The sequence below is a fragment of the Azolla caroliniana genome, unplaced genomic scaffold (genome assembly GCF_043228905.1).
Source record: "Azolla caroliniana isolate FFs.n. ecotype wild unplaced genomic scaffold, voAzoCaro1.0.p SCAF_8, whole genome shotgun sequence".
Classification (NCBI taxonomy): domain Eukaryota; kingdom Viridiplantae; phylum Streptophyta; class Polypodiopsida; order Salviniales; family Salviniaceae; genus Azolla; species Azolla caroliniana.
In genome coordinates, this window is record NW_028230443.1 from 12,793,504 (window position 1) to 12,810,511 (window position 17,008).

General features: G+C 44.9%; 1 protein-coding gene across 1 annotated transcript; it reads right to left on the reverse strand.

Moving 5' to 3' along the window:
• Positions 1 to 215: 215 nt before the first annotated feature.
• Positions 216 to 6,252, reverse strand: EMB2444 (RNA-binding (RRM/RBD/RNP motifs) family protein). The gene is made up of 9 exons (XM_087323514.1): positions 6,097 to 6,252; positions 4,150 to 4,198; positions 3,976 to 4,064; positions 3,839 to 3,895; positions 3,115 to 3,177; positions 2,975 to 3,040; positions 1,967 to 2,053; positions 1,489 to 1,582; positions 216 to 1,341 (listed from the first exon to the last, which is right to left on the reverse strand). Exons 1-9 carry the CDS (start codon positions 6,199 to 6,201, stop codon positions 665 to 667), a joined length of 1,287 nt encoding a protein of 428 aa, XP_087179640.1. The 5' UTR covers positions 6,202 to 6,252; the 3' UTR covers positions 216 to 664.
• Positions 6,253 to 17,008: the final 10,756 nt, after the last annotated feature.

Below are 17,008 nucleotides of genomic sequence, written 5' to 3' on the forward strand. Positions count from 1 at the left end.
AACATCATTATGCAATATTATGCTAAACCTTCCATGCACTGCTTTAAAATTGCTATGACTAAATAAAGCAATGAATGTTAGAAACTATCTCATTTTTAACAATACTATGACAAATAAGCTAAATGCTCGATAGGAAAGAAAATGCCCTTTCAAGTTATAACACGGAATAGTTTTTAAATGTATCCCAATGACCAACAAACACTAGCTCAAACAAATGAAGAAACTCTACTGTCATTTCGAAAAAATGGATATGCCGCATTCGCAATGTGAACATAGCATCAACATCATCCACCCATGAATGCATAAGATAATCCTCACTAATTGATACATACGCGGGTTTTTTAAGATCATATCATTAAAACTAATTACTTGAAATTTCCTATTGACATCTCCGAAACGTTTGTCAAGATAGAAAATACCCGTCAACCACATCACTGGGTCAAAAACATATCCCAATAACAAATAAATGCTTGGCAGGGCAGCAAGGAATATTTTCACCAATCAATATTGGGTATCACTTCTTTTCAAAGGCTTCGATGTCTCTATCCACAGTTCTGCAATGTACCACTACCATCCATTCATACGCATAGAGCTCGCCACAAACATTGAGCCCAACATGTCGACAAGGTTACAAAATTTCAAAGTTGACCCCACCCATAACCATCTACATTTGGTATTGAGGGGGAGCTCCAGGCCCACCTGGCGGAAGAGGCGGAGGAGCAGAACCAGATGGCAATGGGGGCATCATCCCTTGAGGTGGTGGCATCATGTTCCGAGGAGGCTGACCTTGAGCCATTTGCATCTGCATCTGCATCTGCATCTGCATTTGCATTTGAGAAGGTGTTCCACCTAACTGTGATTGTTGTTGTGGGGGTGGACCTCTAGCCCAATTCACCGGAGGCCCCATACCTATTTGTGGAGGTGGGGGTCGAACCGAGAAACCTTGAGGAGGCGGAGGAGGCATATTTGGAGGCATATTCGGCCTCGAAATTGGAGGAGGTGGTCTGAATTGTTGTTGCTGGGGTACTGGAAATCCTCCTCCAGGAGGGAAGCCTTGTCCTTGTGGTGCAGCTTGAGGAGGCCATGCAGGGTTTTGTTGCATAGGAGGATTTTGTTGTTGCCCTTGGAAAGAACTCATCATTGGTTGAGGTGCTTGTGGTGGCCTTTGCATTGTTGGCACTGGAATTGGTACGTTAGTGAAAGGTGTTGGTGGTGGCTGTGAGGGACCATTAGATTGTAGAGGGATGGTCGGAGCCCCACTAAGAGATGGTGGGCCACTTGCAAAGAGTGTGTGAGGCCTATTCTTTTGTACATTGGGATTGCTTGAAGCCAACATTCGTTCTGTAGTCATATGAGTATTCATCAAAGTTAGCAATCAAATAACGTTTAATGAGATGCCAAAGATAAGCCATGTGTACATTGTTAGCAATCATATAGCATTTCAATACAAAATGTTGGTGATAACTCATGACTTATGTTTGTTTCTACCTGCAGGAGTCCCATGTCTTTCCCCTTTAGTTTCCTTCTTGTAAGCATATGATACAGTGATGGGTTGGTTGCAAAGGTACTGTCCAGTCATTGCCTGCATGCATAAAGATATCGAAACCAAGGATTTTCAAGGAGATCACAACAGGTCTTCTGAACACTTTGATATTAAAATCTTACATACTTCCCACCTTGGTGAATCTCTACTGTCTATTAATTAATGCACAGGAAGAATAGCTCTCCTATTTATCAAGAATACTTCTAATATTTAAAATATGCATGACTCTTCCATATTTTCTCCCCAGGTGAATCTCTATTTGAACTGCTGATTGCCTCCCTATGTACACACACAAAGAACAGTTCTATTATCTACCAAAGAATCTCTAGAATCCAACTGGAAAACATAACATTGTTAGAACCACTAGATGAAATACAGTTACAATGCAATGTTTAGATCACAAACGCATTTTGAGTGCCTTACATCTATAGCTGCATCTGATGCTTGAAACGAATCATAGCTGATGAAACCAAAGCCTCGAGAATTTCCATTATCAGGATCCCTCATTATCTGCAGAGAACATAAAGTATTTAAGCTTATGAGTAAAACTATAAAGATGTCATCATTATTTCACTATCCTTCAACATGCAGCTTACAAATCTAAGCATCTAGACAGCATTTTCTTCTCAACATCCGAGAAAAATGAAGTGTTAAACAAAATTTACAAACGGCCATGCTTTTATGATCTTTAAGGGAACTACTTTTTACAAACCAAGAAACCAAGATTGATAATGATCCTTATAACCCAGGATTATGCAGATGAAATCATGCTGATTTTCAACACAAGTAGCTAGAAGAAAAAAAAGATTGATAATTCATACACTTGCTTAATAACTGAATTCTAGAAATGGTCAGTATTAGAAGATCTCCTAGTCATCTAGTTAATCATAATGATATGCACTAATCAATAGATTAGAGAGAAAAGCAAGTTAGTGATTAAAACAAAGTCCACGACCCAATCTAATCCCCAGCTAAGGCCAATCCAGCTAGATGAAAGCATATGCCATACTATACCTAGATACAACAACTATGTAGTACTGCAAGAAAGACATCATCAGAGCCCACCATTATCGTGACAGCGGGAACTGTCACAAGGAGGATTAAAATTTCCACGTCACCTCTACAAACACAAAGTTGTGTATTGTAGTAGCAGTCAGACACCCACAGATGAATCAAACATAAAGCAAGCCAGGTCACATTACAACACTGCATGTCCTAAGATCGGGCAGTAAAGCTAAAGAAGTTTCAGTCACCAAAGGAAGTCGAAATTTCTTACCACAACAGCACTAGATCAACTGCTAAAGAACTGCATATGCTCCGGAATGTTTGAACGAAATCCCTCTAGCTCATATATAATATAAAATAAGCTTACCATAAAATAACTTTAAGGGAGAATCAAGTGTCTTGAATCTCAGAAGATTAAAAATATACCTTGGGATTAGTAACAATGACACCAAATGCACTGAAAGTGTCGTAAAGAAGCTTTTCATCCACATCCTGTTTACAGAAAATGAATGTTAATGATGAAAAAACATGAACACAAAAACTCAAAACAAAGGATGGAAACTTACAGGATCAAGATTCCCAACAAAGAGATTTGCCCCAACATCCAAACTCTTCTTATCTTGAGATGCCTATTGGATATTGGCAAAGATTGTTAATGGTCCAAACTTTATATAGGAACGGGACAGAACATTGAGTAAATCTTACTAAATAGATCATTAATGAAGATGTATACACATAAATCTTTAGTAACCCACAATATTGCACCTTATGAGTATTGAGAAAGAAAGAGAGATAGACAGAAGCTGTATCAAACTATACAAATTTAAGAACAAAGAAAAAATGCTCGGAGGATTAGTAAAAGGAACAGGAGAAAGGGAGAGAACTAATAAAGGATGAAGTCGTTAGGAAATCAAGAAAAAAAGAACCTTTCAGAGAGAGAGACGGAGGAGACTGAATCGAACTATACAAATTTAAGAACAAACCATACCTGCCTGGAAGAGCAGTAAAAGAAACAAGAGAAATGGAGAGAATTTAATAAACAATACGAGTCATATTAGGAGATGAAAAAAGGAAACAGTAATTATATGGTAGAGGTAGAAAGACAAAAGTATAGATCATTAAGTGGTAGCCATAAAATAAAATGGCTGTACCGTTTGCTAAACAGCCTTGACTATAAACAAATATTCAAACTAAAAAGAATGAAGTCATGAACTGCTTACATTATTCAACTGAAACATGCTGAATTCACATTTACAAGAACTCTGCAACATGTGAAGCACAATTACGTACCTTATTAACTCGGATTGGCTTTCCAAACAGCTTGATCATATTCAAAATTTTAATCGCCTGTAATGTTGCTCAGGAATTGTCAATGCTGTAAGAATAAACTCATTCTGAGATGCAAGGAAAATCTATGATCTACATACATAATCAGCATCCTCCTCACTCCGGAACTCCACAAAACCATATCCCTGGTGAAGATTTGTCACTCGATCCTTTGGGACGTAAACATTTACTGCAGAATAACAATATGATACAAAGTTTGGAAGTACATTATTAAATGAAAGCTCCTTTAAAAGATAATGAGGTATTTCACTCACCGACTGGTCCAGCTTGCACAAACAGTTCCCACAAAAGCTCTTCAGTGATCTACTTCAAAAATAAGAGATTGTTACAGAACAGAAACTTTGTGACATTTTTGAACCCAAATACATCTACAAAGTCACACACATTGTATTCATTTCTCTCAACTCATATCCACAAAATCCATATTCTCATTTTTGGTGATGAACCATAACCCACAAATATGTAAGTGCAGTTTGAGAAACAAGACAAATACTAGAATCCAACCCCATAAATACATTTTTGCACTGAAATGCAGCAAAGTCCTATATAAGTATAAATGGGAGGGAAATAAATTAATCATGAAGACATAAAAACGAATTTGTATCCTCATTGATCATGAACAATCCTTCTCAAACTAACAAAAGTTTTTTCTTTTCAATCGAAAAGAAATGCGGTATAGTCCCTTCCCTAAGTTGCCAACATGTGTGATCTTTCATGGGAATTGGCACAACAATTAAATCGTAAGAACTTGAGCCATCATCACAAGAACAACAGTGAAATAATTAAAAAATCATGAAATAGAAATACTGGGGTATCCTCCTGAGCAATACTTCTAGTCAAACAAAGATTTAATTTTTTATTATGGTTCAGTTCTTACACTGAGATGTTAGGAAAACTAGCATTTCATGGTCTTCGTCTTCTTGCATGTGACCAAGGGGTGTTACATTTAGTTCTGCTTTTATGACATACACACACACACACATATATATATGCATGCATACATGCATACATACATATATATACATTATTTGCTCGTTGCAACTCTTGAAGTTCTCTAAGACCACATTGAATTTGAATGGCCAATGTGAAATTTTCAAAGATCAATGATCTTATGGCAGCCAAGCCCCAGGAACAGTATGTTGTTATCCAGTTAACATTGGAATCTAATGTTTGTGGAGGCGTGGCCATCCACTTATAAGGCCACTTATGAGATTAAGATTTATGAAGGCATTTAGTGAGTAGCCTAAGATACTGCATCTGAAGAGGTAACACTTGGCAACATGTGAAAGATTTGACTTATTTAAACAAACCTCTTTTTTTATGTAAAATCAAAATTCAGATTTAAGTCTTAGGGAGTCATATTAGAGTGCTGAAACTGTAGGAATCATAATGGATTTGCTCTCTTTGTTAGTATGCTCAGTTGATACAACTATAGAGGCTCTATATGCGGATTTCATTAAGCACGAGTAAAAGAAGCAGCAACATCAAAGTCCTTGTCCATGAGCAATCTAGCTTCCTGAATGTGAAATTAAGTTTTAGCGAGTACAAAATCTTCGTGATAAGTGAGCTTGTATCACAATTTAAGCAAAACAATTTACAATTTTTTCTAAATCAGGAGAGAGATAAATATAACATCAAGAAAACGAAATATAAAATTGTATCCTAATGAGCAATACTTCTCGACAAACTAAAGTTTATACTGTTTCCAATCTACACAAATGTGCTACATTTCATTTCTTTTCAACCTGTATGAAATGTTATATAAGTCATCCCCTAAGATCTTACATTCATGACTAGTCATAATTTTTAATGCATCAACCAACAACTTGCACCCAAAGGCCATCCCATAAACATTCATAATCTTTCCATCAAGCTTCTTGAATCATCAATACACATTTGTGAAACGACCAAGACATACTGATATGAAAAAATTGAAGTAAAAACAAAATCTAAACTGAAACAGGAAATCACAAAATTTACGTGACAAAAACTAGAGTACTCCCAAATTTTACGAACGGGGGAGAAAATCTAAGGTGCCGGAGGAGAGCATCAATTTAGATGCATTTCTGAATGGACCCGGACATCATCTATGGAAACTTCTTAAATATCCACATAATCCGAGAAAAAAATCCAAACACAGAGAATAAATCAACAGGAAAATATGGGATGAAAGAAACGAGCAGGTAGAGAAAGGAAGTGACCTGAGCGTCGAGGTTACCAACGTAAGCGGTGGCATCCTGGTTCCTCTCTGCAGCGTGCTGCCCTAACAAATTGGCCCCCACACCAGGTGTGATCCTGCTCGTCATTTCTTTCCCCTCTTCCGCTCGCTCGCTCGCTCGCAGGCTCTTCGTAGAAGAAGAAGAAGAAGAAGAAGAAGAAGAAGAAGAAGAATTGGTGTTTGAAGAAGGAAGAGCAGCTCTTTGTAAAATAATAATTTAAGAATATAAATAAATAAATAAATAAAAGCACTAGCAGTGTATATACATACATATGTATACAGTATATGTATGTATGTATGTATGTATGTATGTATGTATGTATGTAGTAAGTACATACATACTGTATGTATGTATGTAAGACTGTATGTAAAGTAGTACAGGACTTTTAATTGATCAATCCACCCCTCGGTAGTGTGTATGTATGTATGTTTGGAAGAAATGACAACTCCTCTTTACTCCATACTCATACTACTACTACCAAATTCATACATACGTATATATACATACACCCTCTCCTTGTACCATCAAGGGGTGGTGTCTAGCAAATTTTTCGGAAGCATACCATACCCAACTGAATTAAGGGCATTCCGTCATTTTTTTCCCTTCACAATCACAATAATCATAAGCCAAAAGAAGACTTCTCGATTGAAACTTACTAAGACAAAACTATATTTTTGCTAGTCTTTGCCTTTTTTGTTGCTCCATGATCAATAAGTATTCCTTCGTGCTAGATTTTTGTAGATAATCAAAAGAGAACATTGTACTTAGTAAAAGAACATAAAAACATCCTTTACAAAGCAAAGGGAGAAGAAGGATAAGAATCAGATTCACTCTGGGCTATGTGATGACGAATTATTCTTCTCTTTCAAAATTCAAATGTTATAAATAAGTATATACATCGGTGATACATCTTAGGATTAACCTAACCCATTAACATGCATGTGCCCATTACCACACACTACAATTTAAGAAATGGTATTCATGAAAAGAATAGTAAGATACGGATATGTGTCAACTACACACATTGTCAAGTCAATGAAGAGATTGTCTACAATAACTACCCAATCCCTTACATTGAGCATATACTACAAAGAGTAGCGAACAAGGAGGCATACAACTTCATTGATAGTTTCTTTGGGTATAATAAGATATCTGTCACCCAAAAGATCAACATAAAATGGCTTTTGCTACCGAGTTGGGTATGTTCTATCTCTTTTTGCCTAACAAAGAGTTTAGAGAATTTTTGAAGGACCTCCTAACCGTACATGATAGTCGCTCATCACGCGTCACTCTAACCCTACAACACGTGGATGAGATATACCCAAGATTCCATGTTGAGAGACAAGCTCAACATGGGCCGAATCGGTTGAAGACCGATCGACTAGGCCTAAATCGGCTCAAGAAGCCAAGAGCCGAGTTGGATGGATTCCAAGAGGCCGTTAGGGGCCTAAATTCCTATTATAGTAATAGTAATATTATAGGTTGTTTGTGTTAGGCTCAATTAATGAGCATTCAAGTACTTGTCAGTACTTGTGTCAGTCCACTCATCAAGGCTTGTATAAAAAGTGCTCATTGAGCACATTGTATGTATAGAGTGTTGGTTATTGTTTAATATGAGTTTTTGTTGTTTCTCTCTCACTCATTGTGTATCCATTCTTTGTGTTTACCTAACTGTCGAGTTCCGAACAATCGACTGTGTACTCAGTGTCTATCGCACACGTAACTTTTCATGGTATCAGAGCGCGAGGGTTGAGAATCCTTTGCACCCAACAGAAAAGCAAGTGAACAAGACAAAGATAAGTTTCTCGTTTTCAAAACAGAAAAGTCAACGGAAAAGTCAGGAACATGGACAGAGGAATGGGAAGCTCACTTCCGATAGAGAAGCTCGATAGGAGCAACTACGCATCTTGGTCATTCAAGATGCACCAGTACGTGCTCAGGCACGGTTATTAGAGTTATGTCGAAGGAGCTAATGATGCAGCACCCGAATCAACACACAGGGATTTCCCAGTCTGGGAATAGACGGCGAGCAGAGTTTTGTATTGCTTCGCATCCTATGTGAATGACCAACTTTTGAGCTACATCCAAGTTGCCAAATGCAGAAGGATGCTTGGGGAAATCTAAAGAATATTTTTGCCACGAGCACCACATCTAGAAAGCTTCAACTCAGATAGGAGTTGAGCAATGTCCAACAAAGAGAGATGTCGGTGTTTGACTACACCTCCAAAATCAAGGAGATCTGCGACTCCGTCGTCTCCATCAACGTGAACATCGAGGAGGATGAAATGGTGCAGGTTTGCCTCGGAAGGTTGGCGTCGAAGTTCGGAGCATTCCGAACGGCGGTCTGCACGAGGGAGAATACACCTTCGTTTTTCGAGCTATAATCAATGTTGCTCGTAGAAGAAAACCACTTGGGTGCGTCGACGAGTACACACACCGACAACAAGATGTTGTGCATGGAGGCGGATCGGCCCCATGGTCATGGTGGACGAGGCAGGTCGGCGCGCAATGGAGGCGACCAACAGGAGCAAAACTCGAGGCATAATCGAAATGTCAACAACAATTCTGGACCCTCCACGAGTAAGGGGAGTCAAGGTGGCACCGGAGGTCGGCAAGGAAAGGCCATGACGGATTGTTGGTATTGTGGCCGAAAAGGCCACACAGAGAGCGAGTGCTAGAAAAACCAAGCCGATTTGGACAAAGCAGGATCAAGTCAAGGGGATGCAGATAGTCATCAAAGATCACACTACGCTGAAGGCTCGGGGCGAGCCGAAATGGGCCCAACCTTTGTAATGAATCACAACGCCAATTTGATGACGATGAACACCTCAAGGTCAAACGAAGGTGTGGTATGTGGATTTAAGTGCATCGAACCACATGACGAATCACAAGGAGTGGTTCTAGACTCTAGAGAAGTCGGAACAGCTGGGGGTTGTCGAAACTGGTGACGATACCCCTCACCCCATCGAACACATCGAAGATGTCCCTCTGAGCCATGTCGGTCAGAGAGGAATAAGGAGAAATGTCTTGCATGTGTAGAAAATCACCAAGAACTCGGTGTTAGACGGACAAATTGTCGACCAGGGCATGCAAGTTCAATTTACTCACCTTGGGTGTTTCATCGAAGAAGAAGGTAAGAACATTGCGTAAGGGCGCCAAGATCACTCCTATTTGGCAGGTTTGAAATGAAAGATATGAAGGAGCTCCATTACTTCCTTGGCAACAAAGTAATTCAGACACAAGTCGGGATCTTGATCTCTCAACGGTACTACATTCTCAACTTACTCTACAAGTTCGGAATGATCGAGTGCAAACCTGTGTCCACTCCTCTTGACTATAATCTCAAGCTCGATGTCGATTCCGACAGAGCCGAGTGTTAGCCAAATCAATATCGCTAACTGATCGACAACCTCATCTACCTAACCATCACACAACCTAACCTAGGCTACTATGTCGGCCTACTTAGCCAATTCATGCAGAACCCACGAAATCTCCATCTCGATTGCGCTAAGAGGATACTTCAGTATGTCAGTGGTATGAAGGATTACGACATTATGTACAAGTTGAATACGCTTATTCGACTCGAAGGGTACACAGATGCGGACTGGGCTGGATATAAGGTCGAGAGACAATCGACATCCGGATGGGAAGAGAAGTACCATGTTGATGAGTATCTCGGTCGTGGCCGAAACCGAAACCGAAACCGAAAACCAAAATCGTTTCGGAAGACTATAATTCCAAAGTGATTTGGAAAGTGGAAGCGGAATCCCTTCTCTAGGCCTTGGTCGGAAGAGACGGCGAATCTGAAGCATTTTCAGCGCTGGAATCGGATTCGGAAGGGGGTTACAGCGCACACACGAACTATCGCAGCAGTAACGACACCCCAGGAGGACTGGAGGATGAGGAGTTGGATACATTACCGACACCGGAACCAGAGTTGTCAAACCGGGAACCTTCGACACTAGACATATAATAACCTCCGGAGACGGAAGAAGAAAAAGAAAGACCTCCGACACCGGAAGTCGAGCCGGCAACACCAAAGGAAGACCGGCAAAGACCTCCGACGCCGATAGAACAGTAGGAAAGACCACTGACACCGCCAACCCGCGAACCGACACCAGACAACGACATGCTATTCCAGTACACCAAGTATAGGGATGACCCGGACGCGGAGGCTCATGTTCACGCGTTTCAACAAACATGGGAGGCGAACCATGTGTCACAACGGTTAACCGCGGCCGAAGAGGAACGATCTAAGATAGCCGAATTCGGCGTGACATTTGAAGGACCGGCCGCCAGATGGCACCAGACGCAGGACCCCAGCACCATCACCACCTTTGTGGACCTGAAAGATAAATTCTTGCACTTCTTTCAGAAGGAGGTGGACCAGAGAGAAATGGTGGGCCTATTTTATACCATCCGACAGGACCCTGGGGAGACCATTCCGCAGTTTGTCATCCGGTTTCAACGGATGCACAGTCAGCTTACCCAAACACCTCCGGAGGAAGAAACACGGGCTATATTCTTAGCCGTGCTCCGGGAACCTATACGAATGGTATGCACGGTCATCGACTTTCGCACAAGCACCGTCGACCAGGTCATCGACCGAGTTAGAGAAATGGAAAAAACGAGCTCTTGGCTAACAATGGGAGCCCTCCAACGAGCGTTACCAACCGATGAGGATCTCCGGTTCCGGCAAGCAATCCAATGCACGCCCTGCTTGAATTCCGGACACTCGACACTGGAGTGCACCATGCTGACGCACTGCTTACACTGCCAATCTATGAGCCACACGATGTGTCCGGTGCGAATATAACTTATTGAATCGGCAAGCACCACTAGTCCGGCAAATCGAGCCACGTAGCAGCCGTGACGAAGAAGACGAACGCTGGCGGCGAGAGGAGTGATATCAACCGGCACATGATGTCCGGTACGACGATCGACGAGACAACTATGACCGGTACGAGAGATATGACAAGTACCGAGATTACAATGGACAGTATGAGCATTACAACTGGGATCACTCCCCTGAGTATCACCAACGACGGGAAGATTACGGGAGATATGACGACCAACCCCGTCAAGGGTACCGCAACAAAAAGAACTTTAATAAAAAACGGCATTTCAAAAAAGGGAGCCACCCACGTGAACCGGAAAAAGGCGCCTCAAGCAGCCAACCGGACCAAAGCCCCGCGGTTACCACAAGTCCTCCACTGGGTACAGGAAACAATGCTGAATCCAGCAATACTCAGAAAGCATATTGCTATTATTGCCGGCAAGAAGGACATTATAGTAATCCATTTTCGGCAAAGAGCTATGACAAGCGAACGACAGTAAACATGGTAGTCGCCGAAGTCGCAGACCTGCAACAGGTTACCACAAGGTCGAAGGGCAAGACGACGGAATGGGAGACTGTTGAGAGACAAGCTCAACATCGGCCGGATCGGCTGAAGAAGCCGAGGACCGGATCGGTTGGGACCGATCGGTTAGGCCGAATGCGTAAACTGGTACGTAGACTGGTGCGTAGGTAGGGCCGGATCGGTGCGTAAACCAGGAGGCCGTTAGGAAAGATATTCCGTGAGGAATATATTTGGGAGTTAGTGTAGGAGCTCTTAGTGAGCATTGAAGTACTGTCAGTACTTCGGTCAGTCCTTCTATGACTTGTATAAAAGTGTTCATTGAACACACATATGCATAGAGAATGGTGAATAGAGTTTTTTAAATATAGTTCTTGTATTTTCTCTCTATCACTCTCTCTGTCTCTCTGTCTCTCCTGCGTATACTGCGTAAGCTCAAGCTCTCCATTAAACCTGAGCTTTCTTCCTTCTGTTCGGTCTTCATACTTGCTTCCGCACGTTACTCTTTACATGGTATCAGAGCGCGAGGGTTGAGAACCTCTCTGCAGCCGACACAGCTTGACGAAGAAGAACAAGAAGAACGATGGATAGAGGCATGGCGAGCTCGCTTCCAACAGAGAAGCTCGACAGAACCAACTACGCGTCTTGGTCCTACAAGATGCACCAGTACCTGCTCGGGCACGGCTACTGGAGTTATGTCGAAGGAGCTAATGACGCGGCACCCGAATCAACACACAGAGACTTCCCGTCGTGGGAGCAATCGGCGAGCAGGGTATTATACTGCTTCGCGTCGTGTGTGGGCAAACAACTATTGAGCTATGTTCGGGATGCAAAGACACCGAAGGGTGCGTGGGAAAATCTGAAGAAGATTTTCGCCGCGAGCACCACAGCCAAGAAGCTTCAGCTCCGACAAGAGTTGAACAACCTACGACAACGCGACTTGTCGATGGCGGACTATACCTCGAAGATCAAGGATATCTGCGACTCCCTTGCCTCCATAGAGGTGAACATCGAGGAGAGAGAGATGGTCCAAATCTGTCTCGGAGGTTTGGCATCGAAGTTCGGAGCGTTCCGAACGGCTGTGTGTACCCGGGAGAATACGCCGTCCTTTTTCGACTTACAGTCAATGCTCCTGGTAGAGGAGAACCACGCGGGTGTGTCTACAAGCACGCACACCAACAACAGAATGCTGTACACAGAGGGAGATAGGCCCCGTGGACGTGGAGGACGAGGCCAGTCGGCACGCAATGGAGGCGGCCGACGAGATCAAGGAAGAAGGCACCGAAGTGATGCCGACAGCAACTCCGGACCCTCCGGAAACAGGGGGAGTCGAAGCGATGAGAACCGGCAAGGGAAGGCCACAGGGAAAGTGAGTGCTGGAAGAAGCGCGCCGATTCGGAGAGAACCGGTTCCGGAAACGGCTCCAGACATACCGACAAGGGAAATCGGCAGTGACCGCACTACGCCGAAGACTCCGGGAGAGCCGGAGAAGGGTTTGTCTTCGTGATGAGACACGAAGCAAACTCAATGAAACGGACCACCCCGACATCGGACGAGGTGTGGTACATAGACTCCGGTGCGTCGAACCACATGACGAGTCATAAGGTGTGGTTCTCGTACCTTGAAAAACCGATACAACCTGGAGTAGTCGCAACTGGAGACGACACTCCGCATCTGATCGCGAATGTCGGAGAAGTTCCCCTTAGCCATGTCAGGCAGAAAGGGAAACTCATGAACGTGCTGCATGTTCCGACAATCACGAAGAACTTGGTCTCGGTCGGACAAATCGTTGACCAAGGGATGGAGGTTCGGTTTACACACTCGGGTGCTTCATTGAGGAAGAAGGCCGTGTGATTGCGCAAGGGCGCAGAGACGGGAGGATGTTCATCCTCGATTCCACTGACGGCGGCACCGCAATGTTCACGAAGGGACAAAAATCCAAGTCGGACATCGACTTGTGGTACAAGCGGATAGGCCACGTCAACTACCAGCGGCTTCAAGATCTGCAATCGAAACAAGTAGTGTTAGGATTGCCCAAATTTAGTGGCCGAAAGGCACAAATTTGTGAAGCCTGTCAGCTCGGGAAGCAACACCGACTTCCTTTCCCCAACGAGCGAAACCGGAGCCGGAACAAGCTCGACCTTATACACTCCGATGTATGGGGGCCGGCACAAAACGTTAGTCTTGGCAGGAGCCGATATTTCATCTCCTTCATCAACAACCACACGCGGCACACGTGGATCTACCTCATTGAGAGGAAGAGCGAAGTCTTCGACTGTTCCGGGACCTCAAAGGGTTCGTGGAAACGGAAACGGGACGAAAGATCAAGTGCCTGCGGTCGGATGGCAGGAAAGAGTACTTTTCTGGTCAATTCAACGGTTATCTACAACAAATGGGAATTCGGCGCGAATTCAGTTGTAGATACGCGCCGGAGCAGAACGGCATGGCCGAGAGGAAGAATCGGTCGATTGTGGAAGCGGCACGGGCAATGCTGGAGGAGAAGAGTTTGCCTAAGTTCTACTGGGCCGAGGCGGTAAGGACCGCGGTATACATCCAGAACCGGATTGGAGACAAAGTGTCGGCGCACGAGCTATATTTCGGAACGAAGCCGAACTTGCAACACTTGAGGGTGTTTGGTAGCATTGCGTATGTGCATGTACCGAAGGAGAAAAGGAGGAAGCTGGACGCAAAGGCCGAGAAATGCATCTTGGTCAGTTACTCGGACGAGCAGAAGGGTTATAAGTGTCAAGGTTCGAACTCTTGACACAACCATGTTATAATCTAGTATTATGAGTTAACCAAGATATCTAGTACTAGTTATGTATGTAATTGGTCCTTATTATTTAACTAGCATCATGTGCATAGTTGCTCCCTTGTAGTATTTACACTTGGCACATGCATGCATACCTACATGCTCTATTGTAGATTCACATGCGTGCAACAAGTATGCATGCCATGTAGTATAAATAGAGGAGTTCACCTTGAAGGAATTCAAGGTGAACTACACCAGTATGGAGTCTTTCCTTTAATACTATCTTCTTTCTTGTCCATTTGGTTATCTTCTTGCTTGTCTCTTGAGTTTATGATCCGTGACAATAAGTGCTATAACCCTCGCACCAAACAAGCGCGTGTCAGCCGCGACGTTGTGTTTGACGAGTCCGCGTCTTGGTACCAGCCCCCGACTCTGAACCCCAACTCCAATCCGAGCTCTGATGATGAGGTTAGAGAGGCCGAGATGCCTCCGGATGAGCCCGAAATCGAGACCCGCGAAGAGAGTCTGATTTCACTCCGTTTAAGTGGACCGAGTGGACCGATTGGATGACCGAGTCGGTACGACCAGTCAGATGAAGAGCCGGCGAGTAGTGGAGACTCGGTCGTGCATTCCCCGCGCAGGAAGCCGAGGAGACGGCTTACGCGCAAAGAGAAAGGGAAGAACAAGGTGTCGGATTCTAGCACGGATAGGAACGAGTCAGACCGACGCGAGTCCGACTCCGAGGGAACCGGTGACGGGTCTTTAAAGGTGAAGTTCGCGTCGACCGAGAAGGCCTCGACATCGGCTAATGCTAGATTACGCCGATCTGCCCGCCAGAAGAACCCTGTTTTGCGGTTCGGATACAACGAGTACATGGCGCATCATTATGCGTACATGACCCGTGTAGCGGAAGTGCGTGAGCCGGAGAGCTACGCAGAAGCGGCTAAAGACGCGAATTGACGTGCTGCAATGGAGGAAGAGATGCACGCATTGGCGGAGAACGAGACCTCGGACCTGGTTGGCGCACCAACAGGGGTAAAACCGATCGGGTGTAGGTGGGTGTACAAGGTCAAGTACAACACCGATGGCTCGGTCAACCGGTACAAGGCTCGGCTAGTGGCAAAGGGCTACGCGTAGAAACACGGCATCGACTACGATGAGACATTTGCGTCGGTCGCGAAAATGACGACCGTCCGTGTTTTGCTCGCAGTAGCTGCGGCGAAGGGGCGACACTTACATCAGATGGATGTAAAGAATGCGTTCCTGCAAGGTGACCTTGAGGAACAGGTGTACATGGTACAACCCCCCGGATTTCACTCCGGAACGAACTCCTCGGCAGTATGCCGACTAAAGAAGTCCCTTTACGGACTGAAGAAAGCCCCGCGTGCCTGGAACGCGAAGATCACGCAACAACTGCGTCGGATGGGCTTCGTCACGTCAAAATCAGACTCTTCCTTGTTTATCCGGAAAGGTCGACTCGGACCGGTTAGTATTTTACTATATGTTGATGACTTGGTCATCACCGGCGCCGACCTCGGTGAAATCGACCGCGTGAAGCTCCAGCTTGCGGCATCGTTCGACATGAAGGATCTAGGGGACCTTGATTACTTCCTCGGGATCGAAGTGATCCGTATCCCCGAAGGCATATTGATCAGCCAACGTCATTACGTGCTGAGTATGCTCTTCAAATTCGGGATGGCCGACTGTAAGTCTGTCTCGACTCCTCTGGACAGAACCGTCAAGCTTCGTCCCGATACAGGAAAGGTATGCGACCCGACGAGGTTCCGACAAATTGTCGGAAGCCTCATATACTTGACTATCACCCGACCCGACCTCAGTTATCCGATCGGAGTGATCAGTCAGTTCATGGTGCGGCCTACCAAGGAGCACCTTCAGTGTGCGCAACGCATACTTCGGTATGTCAACGACACTAAGGACCGGGGACTGCTATATCGGACCGGTGCAGCCGTGCAGTTAGTCGGCAACACTGATGCTGATTGGGCTGGCAACACCGCCGATCGCCGATCCACGTCTGGATACGCGTTCTCCCTCGGGAGTGTCGCGATCGCGTGGAGCTGTAAGAAGCAGCCGACAGTTGCACTGTCGAGCACCGAAGCTGAGTACCGAGGAGCGGCTGTCGTGACATGCGAAGCCATATGGTTGAAGCCGCCACTTAAGGACTTGCAAGAGGAGGTGTCCGATCCAACGACGATCTACTGCGACAACCTCAGCAGCATCCAACTCGCGAAGAACCCCGTCTTCCACGCACGGACCAAGCACATTGAGGTGCACTACCATTTCGTCCGTGAGCGTGTCCTTTTCGGTGAAGTCGAACTTCAGTACGTTCCGACGGATCGGCAGACTGCCGACATCTTCACCAAGCCTCTTGGTCTGGACAAGTTCCGGCAATTCTCAGGTGCGCTCGGATTGCGTCACCTCGACGTGCCAAACTTGAGGGGAGAACAGTCCCGAATGACCAAGCAAGGCAGCAGGAAAGGAGCGGAGACCGCGACACCACCGAGTCGGTTGACTCGGTTGTCGAGTTCGACTTCGGATCGGCTGAAGAAGCCGAGGGCAGACCCACGGAAAAGTTCGGAAGAGGACAGAAGGGGAGCAACCGAAGGAGAGAGCCGAAGCCAACCACGCATGGGGAAGATGACGCCACCGAGGGCGAGAAGACCGAAGACGAGTTGGAGACAGCCAACTCGGACGAGAGCGAAAACCGATCGGAGGTAGCCGAGTCCGTTCGGATGTTTGATTCAGACACGCTGAATCAACCGAGGCC

Bases quoted from the DNA above. Each gene is read 5' to 3' on its own strand.
- EMB2444 (XM_087323514.1), bottom strand. From the start codon at position 6,201: ATGACGAGCAGGATCACACCTGGTGTGGGGGCCAATTTGTTAGGGCAG. The intron at 4,199-6,096 runs GTCACTTCCTTT...TTTTTGAAGTAG, and splicing joins TTGGTAACCTCGACGCTCAG to ATCACTGAAGAGCTTTTGTG. The intron at 4,065-4,149 runs GTGAGTGAAATA...GTTATTCTGCAG, and splicing joins TGTGCAAGCTGGACCAGTCG to TAAATGTTTACGTCCCAAAG.